The 24,696-nt window shown below is 38.0% G+C and overlaps 1 protein-coding gene across 1 annotated transcript in view; it reads right to left on the bottom strand.

Annotated features, from left to right (window-relative positions):
• The window catches only part of Stk3 (serine/threonine kinase 3), a 313,376-nt gene that overhangs the window by 120,035 nt on the left and 168,645 nt on the right, over positions 1–24,696 (bottom strand). The window contains exons 7-8 of the mRNA XM_055620218.1: positions 20,308–20,445; positions 9,992–10,117 (exon numbers count right to left, since the gene is read on the bottom strand). Of these exons, the coding sequence (XP_055476193.1) occupies positions 9,992–10,117; positions 20,308–20,445 (264 nt within the window). The remainder of the gene's footprint in view (positions 1–9,991; positions 10,118–20,307; positions 20,446–24,696) is intronic.

The following is a 24,696-nucleotide window of genomic DNA, read 5'->3' on the forward strand; positions in this document are numbered from 1 at the left end:
GAGAGATCAGGAATACAAGGCACATATCTAAACATAGTAAAGGCAATATACAGCAAGCCAACAGCCAACATCAAACTCAATGGAGAGAAACTTAAATCAATCCCACTGAAATCAGGGACAAGACAAGGCTGCCCACTCTCTCCCTACCTCTTCAACATAGTACTTGAAGTCCTAGCCAGAGCAATAAGACAACTAAAGGAGATCAAGGGGATACAAATCGGAAAGGAAGAGGTCAAAGTGTCACTATTTGCAGATGATATGATAGTATATATGAGCGACCCTAAGAATTCAACCAGAGAACTCCTCCAGTTGATAAACACCTTCAGCAAAGTGGCAGGATACAAAATAAACTCAAAAAAATCAGAAGCCCTCCTGTATAGCAAATACAAAAGGGCCGAGAAAGAAATTAGGGAAACAACACCCTTCACAATAGCCACTAATAACATAAAGTACCTTGGGGTGACACTAACCAAGCAAGTGAAAGACCTGTTTGAGAAAAACTTCAAGTCTCTGAAGAAAGAAATTGAAGAAGATCTCAGAAGATGGAAAGATCTCCCGTGCTCATGGATTGGTAGGATTAACATTGTGAAAATGGCCATCCTGCCAAAAGCAATCTACAGATTCAATACAATTCCCATAAAAATACCAACTCAATTCTTTACATACCTTGAAAAAAAGATTCTCAGCTTCATATGGAGAAACAAAAAACCCAGAATCTCCAAAACAATCCTGTACAACAACAGATCATCTGGAGGTATCTCCATCCCTGATCTCAAGTTGTACTACAGAGCAATAGTAATAAAAACTGCATGGTATTGGCATAAAAACAGAAAGGAGGATCAATGGAACCGCATAGAAGACCCAGAAATAAACCCACACACCTATGAATACTTGATTTTTGACAAAGAAGCCAAAATTATTCAATGGAAAAAAGACAGCATCTTCAACAAATGGTGCTGGTCCAACTGGATGTCCACATGCAGAAAAATGAAAATAGATCTATATTTATCACCCTGCACAAAACTAAAGTCCAAGTGGATCAAAGACCTCAACATAAAACCAGATACTCTAAATCTGTTAGAAGAAAAAGTGGGGAACAGCCTAGAACTCATTGGCACAGGAGACAACTTCCTGAACAGAACACCAACAGCACAGGCTCTAAGAGCAACAATCAATAAATGGGACCTCATGAAACTGAAAAGCTTCTGTAAAGCAAAGGACACTGTCATCAAAACAAAACGCCTGCCTACAGATTGGGAAAGAATCTTCACTAACCCTTTATCTGACAGAGGACTAATATCGAGTATATACAAAGAACTAAAGAAGCTGAAAAGCAGAAAACCAAGTAATCCACTTAAAAAATGGGGAACAGAGCTAAACAGAGAATTCTCTGTAGAGGAATATCGAATGGCAGAGAAACACTTAAAGAAATGTTCATCCTCATTAGCCATCAGGGAAATGCAAATCAAAACGACCCTGAGATATCACCTTACACCCATCAGAATGGCCAAGATGAAAAACTCAAGGGACAACACATGCTGGAGAGGTTGTGGAGAAAGGGGAACCCTCTTCCACTGCTGGTGGGAATGTAAACTGGTACAACCACTCTGGAAATCTAGCTGGCGCTTTCTAAGACAATTAGGAATAGTGCTTCCTCAAGACCCAGCTATACCACTGCTAGGTATATACCCAAAGTTTGCTCAAGTACACAAAAGGGATATTTGCTCAACCATGTTTATAGCAGCTTTATTTGTAATAGCCAGAACCTGGAAACAACCCAGTTGTCCATCAACGGAGGAATGGGTACAGAAATTGTGGTATTTTTACACAATGGAATACTACTGAGCAATCAAAAAGGAGGAAATCATGAAGTTTGCAGGCAAATGGTGGGATCTAGAAAAGATCATTCTGAGTGAAATATCCCAGAAGGAGAAAGAGAAACACGGTATATACTCACTTATATAGACCTATAAGAGATGATAAACATAATGAAATCTATACACCTAAAAAAGATAATCAAGAGAGTGGATATGGGGTAAGATTATCAATCCTCATTTTGAAAGACAGATGGGATGCGTATTGAACATTGACAGGAGTCTACTGAGCGCATTTGAAAGACTCTAACTAGCAGTGTTTTCAAAGCAAAGACTCATGACCAAATCTTTGGCAGGGTACAGAGAATCATAAGAAAGAAGGGGAGTTAGTCTGATGAGGAAAGGATAGGAGCTCCACAAGGACCAAATATATCTGGGCACAGGGTCCTTTTTTGAGACTGAAATGCAACCAAGGACCATGTATGAATGTAACCTAGAACCTCTGCTCAGATGTAGCCTGTGGTAGCTCAGTAACCAATTGGTTTCCCATAGTGAGGGGAATAAGGACTATTTCTAACAGGAACTCAATGACTGGCTCTTTGACCTCCCCACCCCCCAAGGGAGGAGCAGTCCTGTTAGGCCACAGAGGAGAGCTTTGCAGCCAGTCCTGAAGATACCTGATAAAACAGGATCAGATGAACGGGGAGGAGGTCCCCCCTATCAGTGGACTTGGCAAGGGGCACGGTGGAGATGAGGGAGGGAGGGAGGGACTGGGAGGGAATGAGGGATCGGGACACAGCTGGGATACAGAGTTAATAAAATGTAACTGATAAGAAAAAAATAAAATTCAAAAAAAAAAAGAAAAAGAAAAAAAAAAGATGTAGAACTCTCAGCTCCTTCTCCAGTACCTGTTGGCACACTGCCATGTTTTCTGCCATGATGATAATGGACTAAACCTCTGAAACTGTAAATCATCCCCAATTGAATGTTTTCCTTTATTGAGTTATTGTGGTCATGGTGTCTCTTCACAGCAATAAAACTCTAAGACAGTATAGTAGTCTGGGTTGGCATATGTGGTCTCTTAGAATCTACAGGACAACTGTCCTAGCCCTTCCGACTTTTAAAGTCTCCATTGAGAAGTCAGGTGTAATTCTAATAGGTATATCTTTATGTTACTTGCTTTTTTATTCTCCTCTTGCAGCTTTTAATATTCATTCTTTTTTGTATATGTTTAGTGTTTTGATTATTATGTGGTGCGGACTTTCTTTTCTGGTCCAATCGATTTAGTGTTCTGTAAGCTTCTTGTACCTTTTTAGGCATGTCCTTCTTCAAGATAAGAAAATTTTCTTCTATGATTTTGTTGAAAATATTTTCTGGGCCTTTGAGCTGGAATTCATTCCCTTCTTCTGTTCCTCTTATTCTTAGGCTTGGTCTTTTCATAGTTCTTTAGTGTTCCTGAATGTTTTGTGTCAGGAACTGACTGATGTATGTATTTTTTCTACTGTATCTTCAAAGCCTAAGAGTCTCCCTTCCATCTCTTGTATTCTGTTAGTGAGCCTTGTGTCTGTAGTTCCCATTCACTTACCTGGACTTTACATTTCCAGAGTTCCCTCACTTTGTATTTTCTTTATTGCGTCTATTTCCATTTTCAGGTCTTGAACAGTTCTATTCATTATTCATTTCCTTCAACTGCTTGTTTTTCTTTCCTGGATTTCTCAGTTTCTTTAAAGGATTTATTAATTTTTCCAATTGTTTGTTTGTCTTTTCTCTGGTTTCTTTATGGGATTTATTCATTTCCCTTTAAAGACCTCTATCATCTTCATAAAGTTGGTTCTAAGGCCATTTTCCTGTGCTTCAGCTGTATTGGAATATCCAGGGCTTGCTGTATAATATCTAGGCTCTGGTAGCGAATGACATATCATCCTGGCTGTTGCTAATTGTGTCCTTACACTGTCATCTAGGCATCTGGGTTTGGGGTCTGGGTGCCCATTTCTGAGTTTGTCTTTGTTAGATGGGTGTTTATTTTCTCTCGGTTTCTGTTTATGCTCTAATCTTCTAGCTGGTGTGGTTTGTGTTTAAGTAAAGGGTCTCCACCTGAGTTGGAGGCTAGACTTCTGATGGATGGGGCGCCTCTGGTTGATCACAGGATTTCTGCTCAAGCTGGGGGTCAGAGTTCTGGTGGGTGGCATGACCTCTGGTCTAGCTGTGGTCCTCTTTCAGAAATGGGTGCTGGAATATGGTGACAGGGAGGAGTAGGACAATTAAGGGTAGTCTGGATGGGTACCAGCTGGGGACAATCTATTGGTAGGAAGCCTACCTGGAGTTATGATAGCCAGGGTATGGCCTCTGATCAAGCAGGAAGCTTCCACAGGAGTCACTCAAAAATGTGTTAACCCTTGAAATGCATGAAGTTTTCTACAGAATTATTTATAAAGAAATACTAAATATTATCATATTACAAGTTTAATATTTAAAACTTAAAACAGCTAAGAAATAACTGGTAGGTACATCCATTAAAATGCCAGGAGCTGAGGAACCAGCCTGCCTCCATCTTAGGCTTAAAAGCTACCTATGGTTAAGACAAACTGTTTATGATGAAATTTGTTTTTAAGGACTGGGCTATGTCTATAACCTTAACTACAAATGGACTGATCCAGTAATGGCAACCATGTGTTTGTTTCAAAAGGTTATTCATAACTATTGTGAAAGCCCACCTTTGTTTCAAAAAGTTATATGACTACCTATGACTTGAGTAACTTGTCATGCCTACCCTACAACCATCTCTTTGTTTCAGGGCTGGGGGCTAACTTGTTATGCTCATGTTCTACTCCTGTAATCCCAACTATTTTGCCCAGCAACCCCCCCCCATTTGGAAACTCCCTGTCCCTGAGTTATAAAAGCCCTTTCTCTCTCACATCCAACGATGACCTCTCAAACCCCACCTTAGGGACAGGCAGCCTGTGCACATGAATAAAAAAGTTCATTACATTTAATTTGGCCATGATGATTGAGTCCACATTCTTTCTCCTCCCATCTCTGGGATTAACAGAGCAACATGGAGATTTATGCTTAGCCTTCTCTGAAACACTTCTGAAACAAGTAAAGACAGGTTTAGAGTATCCCTTTTTATATTGAGGTCTTTGATCCACTTGGATTTTGGTTTTGTGCAGGGTGGTAAGTATGGATCAATTTGCATTTTTCTACAGGTAGACATCCAGTTAGTCCAGCACCATTCGTTGAAGATGCTGTCATTTTTCCGCTGTATGGTTTTGGCATCTTTGTCAAAAATCAGGTGTCCATAAGTGTGTGGGTTTATTTCTGGCTCTTCTATTTGATTCCACTGATCCACCACTCTGTTTCTATGCCAGTACCATGCAGTTTTTATTACTGTTGCTCTATAGTACAGCTTGACATCAGGGATGGGGATACCTCCAGAAGATCTTTCATTGTACAGGATTATTTTAGTGATTTTGAGTTTCTCTGAAGTTGAGAATTTTTCTTTCCAGGTCTATAAAGAATTGTCTTGGCAATTTGATGGGAACTGCATTGAATCTGTAGATTGCTTTTGGTAAGATGGCCATGTTTACTATGTTAACCCTGCCAAGCCATGAGCATGGGAGATTTTTCTATCTTCTGGTATCCTCTTCTATTTCTTTCTTTAGAGACTGAAGTTTTTTTTATTTCATACAAGTCTTTAACTTCCTTGGTTAGAGCTACACCAACGTACTTTATGTTCTTCGTGGCTATTGTGAAGGGTGTTGTTTCCCTAATTTCTTTCTTACGCCTTTTCTCTTCTGTATATGGGAGAGCTACTGATTTTTTTGAGTTGATTTTGTATCCGGCCACTTTGCTGAAGGTGCTTCTCAGCTGTAGGAGTTCCCTGGTAGAATTTTTGGGGTCAATCATGTATACTATCACATCAACTGCAAATAGTAATACTTTAACTTCTTCCATTCCAAACTGAATCCCCTTGATCTCCTTTAACTGTCATATTGCTCTAGCAAGGACTTCAAGTACTATGTTAAAGAGATATGGAGAGAGTGGGCAGCCTTGCCTTGTCCCTGATTTCAGTGGGACCTCAATATAAAAACCAACACACTAAATCTGTTAGAAGAAAAAGTGAGGAAGAGCCTTGAACTCATTGGCACAGGAAACAACTTCCTGAACAGAACACCAACATCACAAGCTATAAGATCAATAATCAATCAATAAATGGGACCTCATGAAACTGAAAAGCTCCTGTCAAGCAAAGGACACTGTCAACAGAACAAAACGACAGCCACAGATTGGGAAAGGATCTTCCCAAGCCTATATCTGATATCCAGAATATATAAAGAACTCAAGAAGTTAAACACCAACAAACCAAGTAATCAAATTTAAAAACTGGGGTACAGGGCTAACCACAGAATTCTCAATAGAGGAATATTGAATGGCAGAGAAACACTTAAGGAAATGTCCAACCTCCTTAGTCGTCAGAGAGATGCAAATCAAAACAACCCTGAGGTTTCACCTTACACCCATCAGAATGGCCAAGACCAAAAACTCAAGTGACAACACATGCTGGAGAGGATGTGAAGAAAGGGGAACCCTCTTCTATTGCTGGTGGGAATGTAAACTTGTACAACCACTTTGGCACTTTCTCAGACAATCAGGTATACTGCTACCTCAAGATCCAGCTACACCACTCCTAGGCATATATCCAAAAGATGTTCAAGTATACAACAAGGACATTTGTTCAACCATGTTTGTAGCAGCTTTATTTGTAATAGCCAGAACCTGGGAAACAACCCAGATGTCCCTCAATGAAGGAATGGATACAGAAATTGTGGTATTTTTACACAATGGAATACTGCTCAGCAATCAAAAACGAGGAAATCATGAAATTTGCAGGCAAATGGTGGGATCTAGAAAAGATCATCCTGAGTGAGGTATCCCAAAAGCAGAAAGACACACATGGTATATACTCACTCATATAGACATATAAGATATGATAAACATAATGAAATCTATATACCTAAAGAAGATAAACAAGAAAGAAGACCCAGTGTAAGATGATCAACCCTCACTTAGAATGACAAATGGGATGGACATTAGATGTAGGAGAAAACAAGTAACAGGACAGGAGCCTACCACAGAGGGCCTCTGAAAGACTCTACCTAGCAGTGTATCAAAGCAGATGCTGAGACTCATAACCAAACCTTCAGCAGAGTGAAGAAGTGGGAGTTAGTATGACCTAGAGGGGATAGGAGCTCCACAAGGATCAAATATATCAGGGTACAGGGATCTTCTATGAGACTGTTTCTCCAACCAAGGGCCATGTATGGATATAACCTAGAACCCCTGCTCAATGTAGCCCATGGTAGCTCATATCCAAGTGGGTACCCTAGTTAGGGGGACAAGGATTATTTCTGACATGAACTCAATGGCTGGCTCTTCGATCCCCCCCTACCCCACCCCGAGTGAGGAGCAGCCTTGCTAGGCCAGAGAGGAGGACAGGACAGCCAGTCCTGAAGAGACCTGATAAGCTAGGGCCAGATAGAAGGGGAGGAGGTCCTCTCCTATCAGTGGACTTGGAAGGGTGCAGGGAGGAGATGAGGGAGGGAGGGTGGAATTAGGAGGGAAAAAGGGAGGGGGCTATGGTTGGGATACAAGTGAATGACCTGTGATTAAAATAAAAAAATAAATTAAACAAACAAACAAAAACTTCCACAAACACACTTGGCCACATGAAATGTGTCTTCAAATGCTGAGTTTGTTAGCAAGCACTCTCATTTGGGGGACTAAGGCAGCAAAATAAGCAGCAGAAAAAAACTAAGACCAACAAAATTAACCCCTGGCCATGGTGTTAAGAGTGATGGTATTCACAGGAAAGAGGCCATTCTCTAAGTGGATGTGCAAACATATGCTTTGCTGATCACACCCAGGAAAGTAGTTTAGAGCTAAACAAGCTACCAGAAAGCTTCCATTGCTTTTACAAAGTCTCAGAACCATTAAAACAACCTTTTCTGAGATACATAAAGCAGTGTTTTTATTTAGCTGAAAGTGGAAGTAAGCAATTTGATACCTGCATAAAGACAAAAAGATTTTGTGCAAACTTAACATAAAGAAGTATTTGTAGGCTTTGTACACCATTTCACTTAACCTAACATTTTCTATCCATTCAATTCCTTAAGTTCTTCAGTTAGCACTATGAGAAAGGAAATACCTAGGCTGCAGTGTTGCTATGATGCTCTTGTGGAAGGTATATTCCTTATCCTTGTTCATTCAAATGCTGATTTCTCTCCCCCACTCTCTGCTTTCAATCCCGACATTGCATTGTGATACTTATTCTAGGCCATCAGCTGTCTCAACTTTGTGTAAACATGCCAAAAAAATAAAACAACCAGCCACAATGTTGAGCTATGGAGAGGGAGGAGCAGGAGCTGGGAGAGGGGAAAAGCTGGGAGAGGAAGGCTGGAGGAGAGGTCTTGGAATGAGGTGGAGAAATGGATTGGACCTAAGATATCACTAAAAGCGAGTATAAATGTAAAATCTGAATGGTAGGAAACTACGTGGGCTTGGAGGTTTAGGATGGAATAACTATTGCCAAGCATTGTGATCTAGGTTAATTAAATAAATCCCAGTCTCTGTGTGGTGATTTGGGTATAGAGCTGGCTTAGGATTAACTGCAGCTTCAGTAAAAGATATATCAATAGTAAATATTAAATGTCTTATGCAACACTGCAGGGACAGATTAGTTATCAATCTTCTAACCCACTTCTAAAATCAAACAGTTCTCAGTGGTGCAATCTATGCTTTACCTTGTAAATGCAATGTGTTAGCACCTTTCTTTTCAGTTAACACAAAAACTATGTATAGAATGGTCGCCCATATAGTGCGTTCTTCCAATGCATAAGGACAGGCAAACATACCCCTGTACCCTCGCACACAAACTCCCTGTGTAATATTTAAATAAAGCATACCAACTTGTGTAAAGACACATGCTGCCAAGCCTGATGACCTGAGTTCCATTCCTGGGACCCACAGTGAAACAAGAGAACCAACTCCTGCAAAACTTCTTCTTGTTTCACTCCCCTTGCCAGGGGAAGTGTTCTTGCATGTGCACTAACATAAGCTCATGTGTATGTACAAGCACGCACAAACAAGCACAAGCACACAGACTTGTTTTTGAAAAATCATCAACTGATTAGTTTAAATAATATATGCAACGAATAGTACCTGTACCCTGATTAGTAAGCTACAAATTACATATTCTACATCTTGAGTGCCACAGATAAATTAGCATATTTAAACAACAAAAATGCCTTTGCAAAAACTAGAATTTCCTCAGTAATATCATGTAAGGAGAAGGAGTGGCTGACAGTCCAAGCCAGGATAGGAACCTGTCTCCCACGTAGAGATTTTACATTTTTCTGACAACTCGTCAGGATAGACTGAAGCACAGACACTGACAGGCTCGACTACACCCTACCAACAGTGCTAAGGTATGGTACCTCTACTCTCTATTCAAAAATAAGCTTGATGTCAGGACTCTGAATATGGGCTTGTGGGAGGAGAGGTGCTTCCTGGAACTCTTTATTTGTTCTTCCCAGTGTGGTCACTCTGAATCAAATTCCTCTCTCAGCTTTTTAATATCACTTACATGGTCTATAGAGATAGGCAGCCAAATCGTCCACCTTGCTGGAGCTGCAGGAGCCCACGCGCTGACCATAATAGTTCTGGCTGCAACAGTTCAGCACTGACAATTTGTATGGATGTAGGACTAGAACAGAACCATCTATTTCTATGTGTGATATTTTAGGAAAACACCAACTGTTTTACATAGAATGTGAAGCATTTTACATTCAATGAATAAAGGATGCATTTCTCCATATAGTCACTTGCTGTTTGCATAGTTGGTCACCAGTTAAAGGAAAGTCCCAGATGATAAGATAAAAACCATCCAAATCCAAGGTATGAAGGTTCTGTAAAGTCCTGCTGCATCAACTCAACATTGCACTAAACACTGACTCTCACCAGAAAGGGAAAGCAAAAGAAATATTTCAAGGGTTTTACTACATGCCTCACTTGTGTAGTGAATTAGTAAGTAGTAGCAATAGATTGTAAGAAAAAAATAAAATTATTTAAAAATGACTGAGATGATTTAAAATATCCACTTTCTGAGACTAATTACGAACCGAATTTTCCTCCTCCTCTTCTAGTTCCCGTTGCTGCTCTTCATGCCTTTTGGCTTTGATTTCCATGGCTTCTGTGATCAGGTCTCTTAATATTGAGACAGGTTTTGCATTCTTGATGAAAGGATGCTAAAAAGACAAAGTTAAATGGTATAAATTCAGATTTTTTGGATTACAGCTAACAAATATTAAAACTGATAACCAGGATCATAGGCTACAATAATTTCTTATTTACAATTAATATATTTTGTTTGTTTAGAAAAATGTTTTAAGTTCACTTGTTTAAAAAAATTTCAAGCATACACACAAAATATAACCCTATTAATGACCTTAAAGATATAATTGTTGAAAAATATAGCCATTAGGAAGTAAAAGTATTTCAAATATTTAAAGCAGATTAATGATTACAGGAAAAACTCATTTTAGAACTGCTAATGAATTTAATTTATATTAATAACCTCATGGCTAAACAAAGGGGGAACTAACTTGTTACTTTTACTTAGCTTCTGTTCTGTTGTATCTTGAATTATTTACTCACTTCCAGTGAAGACAGATAAGTAATTTCCTGACCACTGCTTTATTTCAGTCTGTTGCTTCTTTCTTTACTTCCCTGATCCAAGCAAGAAATGACTAAGTTCTCTTTTATTTTATAAGCCCTATGCTATGATAAGCAAAAGAAAAAACATCAGAAGAAATTAGAACTCTTTTTAATTTTACATTTAAATTATATTTTAAAACTGTGTGTGTGTGTGTGTGATTATGTACACACATATGGAGGTCAGGGGACAACTTGTGGGAGTCAGCTCTTCTACCATGTGGGTTCCAAGGCTCTAACTCAGGTCATAATACCTGGCAGCAAGTGCCTTTACTAGCTAAGTTACTTCATCTACCTTGAGTAGACTAAATTCATCACTGATAAAACCAGCATAAGAGAAAGTAGAGGGGAAATATAAAGCATAGATAATAATAAAGCTAATAGAGGTAATAATCTAGCTACAAAATATGATGTTCATAATCATTTGCTAGTAAACATAATCAGAGGAAATCAGCCCTGTTTCTTTTAATAAAGTCTAATAAAACACAAAATATATTCAGATAAAAAAATCTAGTAATGAAGAAATTAGAGACACTTGGAAGGGGTTTAACATGGAAAACAAGTTATCTGAGCACAGGGGTCTTTTATGAGACTGTATTTCCAACCAAAGACTATGTATGGATATAACCTTGAACCCCTGCTCACATGTAGCCCATGGTAGCTCAGCATCCATGTGTGTTCCCTAGTAAGGGGAACAGGGATTATTTCTGATATGAACTCAATGGCTGGCTCTTTGATCTTCTCCCTCCCCCGAGGGAGAAGCAGCCTTGGTAGGCCACAGAGGTGGACAATGCAGCCAGTCCTGATGAAACCTGATAAGCTAGGGTCAGATGGAAGGGGAGGAGGGCCTCCCCTATCTGTGGACTTGGAAAGGGGCAGGGAGGAGATGAGGGAGGGACAATGGGATTGGGAGGGAATAGGGAGAAGGATACAAAGTTAATAAACTTTAACTAATATTTAAAAAATAAAATAAAAAATTTAAAGGACACTTACATTATCATACCTCTTTAAAAAAACAAATTATTTGAGAAAACTCTCAAAACTATGGCTAAGAATCTTATCATTTCAAAGTCCTAGGAATTAATTAATCAATTCTTTAGCACAGTTAAACTTATATTCTATTGGCAAAATCTCAAGGATTCTAGTCATCCACGAAAACAGTCCCATTATGCCCTGAGCTACCGAGGGATGCTCTGGAGCTCTCACTTCCCAGCTGGTTAGGACTGAGAGGCTGTTTTCACGGAGTGTGAGCCAGTGTTATATGCCACTTGCTGGGCATAGGGGTCACAAAGTACTGAACATATACTTCTTCCTTCTGTGCTACAGGGTACTTTTGATACAAGTACAGAAACTACAAGATAAAAGGAAGTGCACAAAGGCGATGAACATAAGTAGAAGGACCATACAGAAGAGGAGGACAGGGGCAAACAACATTACCCTTTAGGAATTTATTACCTAAAATGAGGAAGACAAATGGTAAAGTTACAGTTTGACATGCAAGTTACATTCATGATGGTTCATCACAATGTCCGTGTTAAAGAGATGTAGAAACAGAAGACTGTGCTGGGAGCACGGTCTGATGCAGATCTGCCTTTAAAGAAGGATAAGGTATTCACAGGATGAAAAAAATGAAAAGAATTACAGAGACCAAGATGTACGATTAGAACTGTGGGAGATCCGTGTAGTCCAGTCAGCAATACCATTTCAGTATTGTGTGAGCTTAGATAGGATTAACAGCAAGGCAACTGAGCTAAGTGTTTAGGATGAAAAGCCTGGATTTTAAGTGAGAATGGCTTTAATAAACAAGCAAAGGAGTAATATAAAATGTTGATACCATAATTTGCAATGGAAGTCAGTAATGAAATGCAGTGGCAACATACAGGTAAGAACCTGGGCTATACACTGCAGATGCCAAAATAGAGAGGAAAGATAAATTTGATAGGAAATGAGAAAAATTTGACTGCAACAAAATATCAGCGAAACACAAAAAGAACAGATGAATAACATCAGCAAAAGAAAAAAGCAGAATAGAGAGAAATGTAAACAACACAGTGGTAAAACATTTCAGGTTCTGGAGCCTTGATGAGAGATGCTTAACTTCAAGTCTACATATGTATTCACATCCAGAAAATGAGATCTGAACATTTCTGGTTCCCCGAACCATAGGTGGGAACATTTAACCTATGTGAACACAAGTAAAGATCTGCACTGTAAAACAGAAGCAATAGAATTACAGCCATCAAAAAAAGACGGGAAAAATCTCACCCTGGACTATGCACTGTTGTCTTCTCAGGGGAAACTGAGCTAACACGTTAAGCCAGCTTTATCTCAGTTCCAAAGTGTATTTTAGCTTTGTGTAATTTGCTGTAAATTCACTATCGTGCTCCACGTAGAGCAACCCTCAAACATCTCCCTCTAACCCTCAAACATCTCCATATGTCCCATTCCTTGTGTATTCCCACTTTCTCTGTAACTGCTACAGATACGTGTCCAACAATGAGGAACTGGCAGCCAGACATGCAGGCAGGCACATCTGTAATCCTAGCAGCAGAAAGCTAAAGCCAAAAGATCCAAGAATGACCTGGATGCTATATGATGAGAGACACTATGTCAAACAAACACACACACACACACACACACACACACACACACACACACACACAGAGAGAGAGAGAGAGAGAGAGAGAGAGAGAGAGAAAGAAAAAGAAAAAAGGAAAAATAGTTGGTAAAGTAAGGTGGCAGTTGAAGAATACTGTACTATTTGAGTAAGTGTTCTGTGCAGTCAGAGATAAAGTTCTATCACACACATTGGTATAGATTTTTTTTAAATGCATATAACACTGAAATTATAAAGCAACATTTAAAAAATGAAGAAAAAAGGCAAAATGAAAACAGAGCAACTTCATAAATAAATTAGCATTAGCATATGGTTATATGCTAGTGTGAATCAGTAGATCATATTCTCATTATTATTAAATCCTAAAGACAAAAGCTCACTTGGGTTCAACAGTTCAAGCACATGATAAATTTATACAAAGCACATTAATTCATGTTTCTGTAAGATTCTTAAGGATTTTCCTGTTTCAAATTAAGTAAAAATTCCTAATAGCTGTGTCCTTCATTTTAAGCCAGGCACAGTGGTGCACACCTGTAATCCCAGCACTCAGGGAGGCAGAGGCACTCGGATATCTGTGAGTTTGGGGCCAACCTGGTCTACAAAGCACATCCAGAGAGCCAGGGCTACACATTGAAACCCTGTCTCAAAAAACAACAACAAACAAAAAACACAACAACAAACAAAATCCCCCCAAAAGCCATACTTTAAAAAAATTGGGTTAAAGATAAGCATGGAAATACTGATTAAACATAAAATATTACAAATGATATGATCAAAAAGAACACAATATAAAGGGGAGAAGAGGAAGTTAATCAACATTTATATTAATTAAGCACATAATGTAACAGTAAATTCTGCTAACTGTCTACAATACCTGCATATATGGCTTTAGTGTCAGAAGAGAGGGAACAAATCACGACACCTAGAAATGCCAAGTAACATACAAGGAAAAGTGAACACTGGTGGGGGATGGGTGGGATTAAATGGACCTAAACTAAAGCCCTACCAAAGGAATGCCAAAGTGAATTCCAGATAGATCAAGGAATTACGCACTTCTTAAAAATAGAAATGTGAAAACACTAAAGAATAATGTGGAAGCCAAATATTAAATTCAACGCCACAATAAGATGATGTGAATAGACTCAACTTAAAATGTACAAATGTACTATGGGCTACTTATATGAAAGGGTTCTTAGAAATACTTCAAAAGAAAGATGAAAATACAAAATTCTGAAAGGAAATGAAGTTTTGCTGTCTTTAGATGTATCTGAATTAAAAAATTACACCAAAGTGAGTAAAGAACCAGCTAAGTTAATAACAGAAATTACCTCTAAGTCAAGCTATCATATTCTTTTTAAAAACTTACCGGTTTGGGGAACTTCATATATAGGTACTATCCTTTCCCCCATTCTCCCTCTAATTTCTCCCATGCTCCTGAATCTTTTTCAAATTTATGGCCTCATTTTCTTTAATTATTAGTGATAGACACACACACTTAAACACCACTGACACACACACATACTTAATTATTACTGATACACACACACAAATAAAGTTATACTACAATCTGCTGAGTTCATTTAGTATCGCTCACACATGTAGCTGGCCACTTGGGGTTGGATAACTATCAGGGGCATCCCTCCTGGAGAACACTGGTTCCCTCCCTCTCAGCAGCCATTAATTAACTGTACCTATTAATCTAGGGACAGGGCTTTGTGACATTTGCCCCAACCACTTGGCATGCCACAGACACCAATGGTCACGAACTTTTAGGGCCTCTACAAAAGTATGGTCTCTCGAGCCAAACAACCAGAAGACCAATAACCTAGTTAGACAGAAAAATTTTAGACAGCAGCCACTCTCCTAGAGCAGTGTTCTCAACCTTCCAAATGCTGTGACCCTTTAATACAGCGCCTCACGTGGTGATGGGCCCAACCATTAAGTTATTTTCATAAATGTAATTTTGGTACTGTTATGAATTATAATGTAAAGTATCTGATATGTAAAATGATCTTAGGCAGCTCCTGTGAAAGTGCTGTTCAGTCCTCAAAGGGGCAGATCACAGAGAGATGGTAGATGGATAGATGATAAATACGATAGATAAATTGATTAATAGATGATAGATACATAATATCTATCATAATACATAGATGATAGATGATAAATAGGTAGGTAGATGATAGCTAGCTATATGATTGACAGAATACATGGATGAATTGATGGATAGATGGATGGGTGGATGGATAGATAATAGCTAGCTGACTAGCTGACAGATATAGAAACACAGATAATTATTAGGTAGATGATAGCTAGACAGACAGACAGGCAGGCAGGCAGACAGACAGACAGATGATAAATAGACAGAATCTGAAGTCCAATAGCATGATACTCGACATGCCCAGTTTTGATCTGAAAAATCTCTGATCAAGAAAAATTGCAATTTAAGTAGGAAAAAGGCAATCAACAGATCCTAACAGTAATATGACATAAACATTACAAAAGCATAGAGCAACATGCTTGTAAATGAAAGAAAAATCAGAATGTCTTACGCAAAAGACATAAAAAGGATACATGGCAAAGTTTACAACTGAGAAATATGGTAACTGGGAAAAAAAAAAAAACTAGCTCAATAGGCTGAAAAGCAAAATCAAGACAAAAGAACCCATGATCTGAAGGTGAAACAAGGAATAACGTGGAGTTTAGAAAAGAGAGTATAATAACCTAGCCTAGGGGATTTGCAGGACTGAAACATCGGATCTGATGCTGTGTCAATAAATACAAAACAAGATGAGGCTGAAAACGTATTAGAAAAAAACTTCCATAATTTGGGGGTGGGGAACCTTAAAGTAATAGGGTCTAGAAGCTATACCAACTCCATTCAAAAAAAGAGAGCAAGGAGTAAGCAATCCAAATGAGATTTTTCCTAAGAAACTGGAATCCAGAGATGTTGCTGTGATTCTCCTCCAACAAGAACAAGTGGGTTCTCCAGCTACATATCTTCAAGTGATGCAAGAAAATGAACTGGCAACGCATAATACTAAGAAAAATATCACAAACTTCTAAGAATGTGGTTAAAATAGTTCTGTAAACAAGAGAAATGATGTATGGAACCACGGGGCATCAGAAAGACACACCACAGAAAGAACAGAAATAGGGTAAGTACAATAAACTCCACTTTTCTTGAGTTTCCTCAATTGTGTTTTATGTTTAAAGCAAATATTATATAATTGATGTGTCTCTCAACTACAAAGAGGAAATATTTAAGGCAATTATAACATAATGAAGGGTCAGAGAGGAAGGTAAAGTTGCTTCTATATTTTACCTGAACTGGTAAGAATAAGTCAGACGCCGTGGGAGCTAATGTTCCAGCCCAGCTGACTCAGTTTATCTAGCATTCTTTGTTTCTCAAGAAACAAAGAGCTCTCAGGCCTGGCAGTAAGGCTTAGTGGGTAAAGGGACTTGCCACCAAGCCCAAAGATCTGAGTTTGAACCAGGAACCCACTAGTCCCCACAATTTGTCCTCTGACTTCCACACATGTGCTGAGGCCTACATATATCCCCACCCAGGCATAAATAAATAAAATTGATTAAAATATTTTTAAAGGATGTGGCTGGGACAAATGGAATCTATCTAGAATCATCAGTGAGTCATTTAATTTTCTGGGCTACAATACCCATCTCCACAAAAATAAGGAATTACACTGACATATTTTAAATGCTTTCATCCTTCCTAACTTAAAACAAAACAAAAAGACTTTTATCACAGAAAAAAAAAAAAAGCTAAAAATAGTAATTTTGTCTGAAAAAAAAATCAGTCCCCAGACACATTGTTTTCACTATGAGATTTTATGGCATTTGTTTTTTTTCCCTATTTTCTTTAAAAGACCTTTCTTCTCTACTGTTTCTTTGGAGTTGAATCATTTACATGTTCATTATGACAGTGACACTAAGAAGGTCTTGATTTCTTTGCTTAATATTCTCTTAAAGAGTGATAACCTTTAAAAATAAAAGCTTTAACAAATTGTTTTTCATTATTTATTATGGAAAAATACCAACAAAGTTTGCCAACTCTTAACATACTTTTAATTTGAAACTATTTTCTTTCATCACTTTTTTTTACTGAATGTGAGGTGTGTGGATATCAGGGGACCACTTATGAGAATCGGTCTTCTCTTTCTACCATGTGGGTCTCAGGAGATGAAATCATGTCATCAGGCTGACCATCTCACCACCCTCTTCTTTTAATTTTTAAAATACATTTACTTATGAGGGGGGTCATGTACATGAGTGTGCCATGGCAAATACAGTGAGGCCACAGAACAAACTGAGGTCATCTATTCTCTTCTTCCACCATGAGGTCCCAAGGATCCAAAACAGCTGTCAGACTTGGGCAGCAGGTGCCCTTACATCACAAATTTGCCATCTCAAACATTAACAAATTAATTTTTAAAATAATACCTGTATATAACTCAAAACTCAAATAAACCTGCATCCCATTCCTGCCTCTTCCCCTTGCAATAAACTGCCAAGCAGGCACTGGAAACTAGTTTCCTGAAGATGTTCCCTTATAGCACCCGTGTGTGAGCAGATGTATTTTCTAGTAATGTCTCCTGATGGACCATATTCATATGTAATGAGTAATGTTTAGAATAAACTGTAAAATTTCATTGCTGGGGCAAAAATTACACAGATTTAGAAGAAATATACTGCTATCTTGACACCATAAAGAATGAGCCCTATGTATAATTAAAACAAACAAAGAAAAAAACATTATGGACTTTTTCATGGAGTCTTCAGTCAATTTCATTTCATCTCTCTCTTTCTCTCTTTTACTAAAACATATCATAATGATTTATTTTCATGATCTTGATATTTACTTTAATTTTTTTCATTTTTTACAATTTATTTACTTTATATAAAGTAGTATATATACTTTATATGCACTATATAAAGAGTATATAAAGAGTATAGTCCCTTCACTCACCTCCTTTTGGTCTCACCCTCCTTCCTCTTTTCCCAGTCCCCCTCCCCTAGTCCACTATAAGGGGGAACCCTCCTCCATACTATCTAACCCTACTTTATCAAGTTTTATCAGGACTGCCTATATAGTCTTCCTCTGTGGGCTGGCAAGGTCCCCTGCCAAGTGGAAGTGATCCAAGAGCAGGAAACCAAGTTCATGTCAGAAACAGCCCCTGCTCCCCTTACTCAGGAACTCACATGGCGACTCACATGAAACTGGCAGCTCAGGGGGTCTGAGCAGGGGCTCTAGGTCTTCTCCATGCATGCTCCTTGGTTGATGCATTAGTCTCTGAGTCTGCCCTGGGCCTAGATTTTTTGGCTTTGTTGGTCTCTTTGTGGAGGTTCTGTCTACTCTGGGTACTTTTATCTGCCCTTATTCCATAAGACAACCCAAAGTTTGGCTGTGAGTCTCTGCATCTGCTTCATCCACTGCTGGGTAGAGTCTTTAAGAGGACATCTATGGCAGGCTCCATCCTGTTCCCACTCTACGGGCGCTTCCAGTGTCTATTCTGTTTGCTGTTTGTATAAGAATTAAGCATCCTCCCTAGGATCCTCCTTGTTTAGCTTCTTTAGGTTTGTAGATTTTAGTTTGTTTATCCTGTATTATATGGCTAATAAACATTTATAAGTGAGTATACGAGTGTCTTTCTGGTTCTGGGTTACAGATTGGGAAAAGATCTTCACCAACCTTACATCCAGAATATATAAAGAACTCAAGAAACTAAACACCAAATAATCCAGTTTAAAAATGGGGTACAGAGCTAAACAGAATTCCAAACAGAAGAATATCGAATGGTGGAGAAACAATTAAAGAAATGTTCAATTTCTTAGTCATCAGGGAAATACAAATCAAAATGATTCTAAGATCCCATCTTACACCCATCAGAATGGCTAAAATAAAAAAATCAAGTGACAAGACATGCTGGAGAGGATGTGGAGAAAGGGGAACCCTCCTCCATTGCTGGTGGGAATGTAAATTTGCACAACCTCTTTGGAAATCAATCTGGCGCTTTCTCAGAAAACTGGGAATGGCATTACCTCAAGACCCAGCTATACCACTCCTGGGCATACTCAAAAGATGTTCCATCATATAATAAGTACATTTGTTCAACTATGTTCATATCAGCTTTATTCGTAATCACCAGAATCTGGAAACAACCTAAATGCCCCTAAACTAAAAATGGATACAGATATTGTGATACATTTATATAATAGAATACTACTCAGCTATTAAAAATAAGGAAATCATGAAATTTGCAGGCAAATGAATGCAACTAGAAAAGATCATCCTGAGTGTTTTTATTTTTTGAGACAGAGTTTTTCTGAGTATACCTGGCAGTCCTGGGCTTCCTTCATAGACCAGACTGGTCTCGAATTCACAGAGCTCCATTCACTGTCTCTGCCTCACTGATTGCTGGGATAAATGCTGTGCGTCACACACCTGGCTTTTATTTTATTTTTTAATGGTAGCTTAAGAAAAAATTTTTTACAAGAACTGTGGCTAGAATTTTTTTGTACTTAACAGTAAGAACTATCTGAAAATTATCACATTTGTTAGTGAGAGACACACAGTGAGGTACACTGTCGACAGACACACTGATGCACGGGCTCAGGCACACTTATTACTTGACAAACTTTTTTTTTTTTGTTTCAAGTAAAGTTATTTGTTTTTGCTTTAAATTTCAAACATTTATTTAAAAAAGCCTCGTGGTGCTCTAGATGCAAAGTTTATTTACAGTAGGTATACTATAAAATACCTCACTCAGGGAATCTTGTAACTAGTATTTATAACATGGAATAATCTTTTCAAGGAGTTCAGGGACCTTGGATTTACCTATATTTACATGTCTTATAGTAGAGCAAAAGGTCAAGGGAGAAAAGCTGAGTCAAGGGCACAAGGAAAAGCTCGAGAAATAAAACCCACAGAAACCAGAACTCAAAAGAAAATGGACAGGGGAATTGATGTAAGGTAAGGGAAAATGCAGAGGAGTTGAGTGCATGTGTCCCAATCCACAGCTCAAATCTTAAGCGCAGTCACAGGACTCAGGAAGCTGCAAGAAGGAGAAGGTGTCCTTTGTAGGCACTGACCTGTAACAGTTGTGTTGCAGTGGCTCTCTGCTCAGGACTCTTCACTAAGCACTTCTTGACAAAATCGGTGAAGTCATCGGACCAGAGCTCCGGCTTCCTGAACGTTGGTGGAGGGTTTGTGGGAATCATAAAAATAGCCTAGTGCAGATGAAACATCCAAGAGACACAGTAAGAACCACAGGAGGACAACCAAGTAAGTAAGTCTCTATCCTCTTATCAGATTCTAAATCTTGAAAATAAAGTTAAGCTGATAAAAGAATTCCACTGAGATGCAATTCAGGAACCAAGTCCATCTGCTACTAATGTAATCATTTCCCATTAGATCCCATGAGCACATCGTTTCTTATTTTATCTCTGAGTTTTAACTCTAGATCCAAAGGAGACACATTTATAGTTCCTTTGCCAAAGGCATTCCCTGTCAAAAATACATTTCCAAATCTTGCTATTGTGTGCCAGACTTATTAACTATTTCAGCTTTATGTTAAGTACTGCTGCTCAAAAAGGCAGTGTAACTCAAATTCCTTAACCATGAACAAAATTAACATGATGACTATGATTTGAATACTAGATTGTGAAGATTCTAAATAAAAACGTTTTAAAATGTATCACTTCAATTTATCAGAAATAGGTTAAGTGCTAAATATTTAATAACTATAATACATTCGGATACTGCAAAGTTGAAAAGTTATAAAAAGCTCCATCTCACAGCCTATGTGTTAACCATCTCTTCCAAGTTCCATGTGAGAAAACAAAACCAAACTGAAATAAACATATATTATACTCAATAAATATTAACATTTTATTCATATATGTTATTAAGACAAAAGAAAAACATCAGTAACAAAATTTTATGAAATTAAAACAGGTAATAACTACTCATAGGTATTTTATGTACCTACTAATATATGAATTTATATAATCATACAATTATATGCCATAAGTGAAAAGACAAACCACAAATAGGCACACACAGCATATAATCATGGCCCTGTTGAGCAGAGAGGAACTCAGAGGAAGCACCCCAAAAAGTCCCCTTTCTAAGTCTGAGAATTCCTTCTCTCTTGGGAAGGCATCTTCACACTTTTTCATCTGATTCCAGATGGGCCTCTTCTTTTGTATACAAATTTAATGTATATTAAGTTATGCTCATTCTCCTTAAAGCATTAAAAAGACAGCAATACACACACTATAAATTATATTAACATTTAGAAATTAAGAACTTTTATTATTAAAAGAGAATTAGAAAATTTATAGTTAAAACTCTTGTTGGTATATGGAGAAAAGGTCCCAGCTACACAGTTGTACAGAAAACATATTTTGCTATGTTAATTTTAATGTATTCCTTGAAAAAGACAGAGTTTCTGCTGTCTGCTGAATATTTATTAATTGGCAAAAGACATATAAGTATATTGAAATCATTCACAGTAAAAGATATACAATAGAATATTTCATTTCACAGAAAAATAACCTAACGTCTAGAGAAGTTAAAGAGTTAAAAAGAAAATTTCAGATGTATAACAGGGCTGTCATTTAAAACATAAGAAAAGCATCATAATGCTTCTGAGTTTCAACAAGCAAAGCTAACTACTAAATCTAAAAGGATCTGAGACACAATAATTGGTTGTACTGTCAGCAAACAGCTCCACCGAGTCCTCCTTCTGATTCCTCAGAGGGGAAGCGAGCATGAGCAGTGGTGGCAGCAAAGATCACCTGGACTTCATACACTACAGCTGTGAGAGTTAGTAACGCTGAAGTTTACTCAACAAATATCAGAGAAAGAAATTCGTATCAAAGTTTTCTCAGCAAACAGCATCAGGGACATTGCTTATGCAAAACAAATGAAGTTCATGCTATAATGAAAGACAAAATCATCAACGACAGCCCTGAGAGCTGAAACTATAAAACTCTAAGAAGGAAACATAATGAGAAAAATATGACAATTTGATAACGACAACTTCTTGTATTGAACAAAAGTTCAGGCAAAAAGAGGTAGTCGAGTCCTCTGGGTCTGGAGTTACAGATATTTGTGAATGCTGGGAATTTCAAATGCTGAATAATGTGAATGCTGAGTATTGAACCAGGCTCTCTGGAAAAGCAGCTGTGGCCATCTCTCTAGCCCATCACTGATGTTTTAGAAAGAAAAGTGCTGAGAAAACAGATGATCTGCAGGAGACTATATCTGGTGAGAAGCAAATGAAGAAAAGTGCCTGGGCAGACACACACACACAAAACAAAACGAAACAAAACAAAACAAAACAAAACAAAACCCAGAACCAAAAAACAAAACAAAACAAAACCCAAGGACAAGTTAACCAACCACCAGCAAACATATGGACTGATTGCTCTGGTTGAGGACTGCTACTCAACAATGTAAAGATTAGTAAGTAAACAAAACTATGATGGAATATGAGTACAAGATCTTGTAAGATTTTGGAGATGATTTTATATCACAGAGATGTAAATAAGATGCAAACTACATTTTTTTTTAAAGTTCAGGCAAAAAAAAAGTGGACTTCACATAAACTTAAGGCTTTGTGCATCAATGAACACCATCACAAGAGCAAAAGGAACCTATAATACAGAATTTCATAGAAACAATAGAAAGCTAGAAGCCATAAATGAGCCTTGCAATTAAACTGCCAAAAATATACACAACTCAATTTTAAAATAGGTGAAGGACTTAAAATATTTCTGCAAAGAAGAAACAAAACTGCTACTAAGCACATGGAAGATACTCATCATACTCATTAGGAAAGGTGAATCAAACCACAGAGATGCTTCACAATTCAACAAGAGAGCTACTGGGGAGAGAGGGCAGGAAAGAGTCAGCAGACCTGTACCCTTAAAAATGGAAAGATGGCTCAGATTTGAATTCTTGCAGGGGACACATGTTCAATTCCCAGCACCCACATGGTGCCTCACAACTGTCTATAACTCTAGTCCTAGGGAATCTGATGCCCTCTTTTGACCTTTGTGGGCACCAGACATGCACACGGTGAACATACACACAGGCAAGTAAAATGCTTATAAGCATATATACATAAAATAAATAAAATCAATATAAAATTTAAAAGGCCTATCCTTTAACAGATGTGAACATTCTTAAACATTTTATATCACTTTATACCTGTGATTCTTCCTCAAAAGCAGTCTATGCCAGTATTGCAAAGCAAAATAAACACATATAATCAAATATTTCCTGCCTAGATAGCTGACACTGTGGTGCAGAGGTAATGAATGCTGGGTCACTGACCAAGCAGCAACAGTGGGTTTATTTTGTTCTGTTGTATTTTTGCTGTTTATTTGTTCAGACAACCTTACCTATAAGGTAAGAATCTCATGGAATTAGGCTGATTTAAACCAGGATGTCACTAGGTCAGTCAACTACTTTACCTAATGGGCCCTTTACGTAAGTGACCTTGTAAGTGTTGCCATTACAATTTTAAAATACTATTTATACCTGGAACCCATAGAGCTAACAGCGGGATTCAACTCTGTTGACTTCATAGTTATACTGGCTTCAGGAATGGACAAAATAAGTAGCAGCTTCAGAAAAGACAGCGAATCACCTGCTACTTCAAACTAGAGGGAAAACAACACATCTGAACTTTTTCTCGCAGAACACAGAGGACAGGCCTAAGCCCTGTGGAGCTGACCTCAATCTCAACTGCAGGAAGATACTAGATTGTCTAGATAAATGCTGTTCCCCAGCTGTTCTGTTACAAATTAGCAGATAACAGGCCCAGTGATTTATGTCCTTGAAGCAATGCTCTCCTTTGAACTTTGAGCCAATAAGCTGCAGCCTTATCTTCAGATAATCTTAGCATATAAGGCTCACCTGGCAGTAGCTATTAGAAACCCAAGGATAAAAAGCTTAACTCTAACTCTTATTTACCCAGCACTATCATAAAGTGAGTATAAATGTCACATCATACCTGCAAACAAGCACTGAGCAGGCATGGACATTGAGCATACAGTTCAAATAAATAAGTCTATCAAAGTGTCTCCAGGAAAACCACTGTATCTTTAATTTCTATCTTTCTCTTTTTAAAAAAATCACTAACAGACTAGTAGATTTTTCTCATAATCTTCACTGGGTTTGACCAACCATAAGGATCCTCTGGGGAGTAAGAAACTCTGGGGTTTGACTAGGTCATTAGACCCTGTTGTAGAAAGTGTTGATTACCAGTGGCTAGCCTTAAACTTCCTGCCACAAACCAAACAGCACAGGCACGCATTAAAGCCATATAATTTATCTTATCTCTGACAACATTTGATTGAAGACTATTAGTACAATAAATTACATGATTATCTTCTGCTTGTTTCTATACAATATATTGCTTAACTACATACTGAACCTATCATTAAGTTGTTTTGTTTTTTTTTTTT

This window comes from Psammomys obesus, unplaced genomic scaffold, assembly GCF_907164565.1.
Source record: "Psammomys obesus unplaced genomic scaffold, mPsaObe1.curated_primary_1811, whole genome shotgun sequence".
Taxonomy (NCBI): domain Eukaryota; kingdom Metazoa; phylum Chordata; class Mammalia; order Rodentia; family Muridae; genus Psammomys; species Psammomys obesus.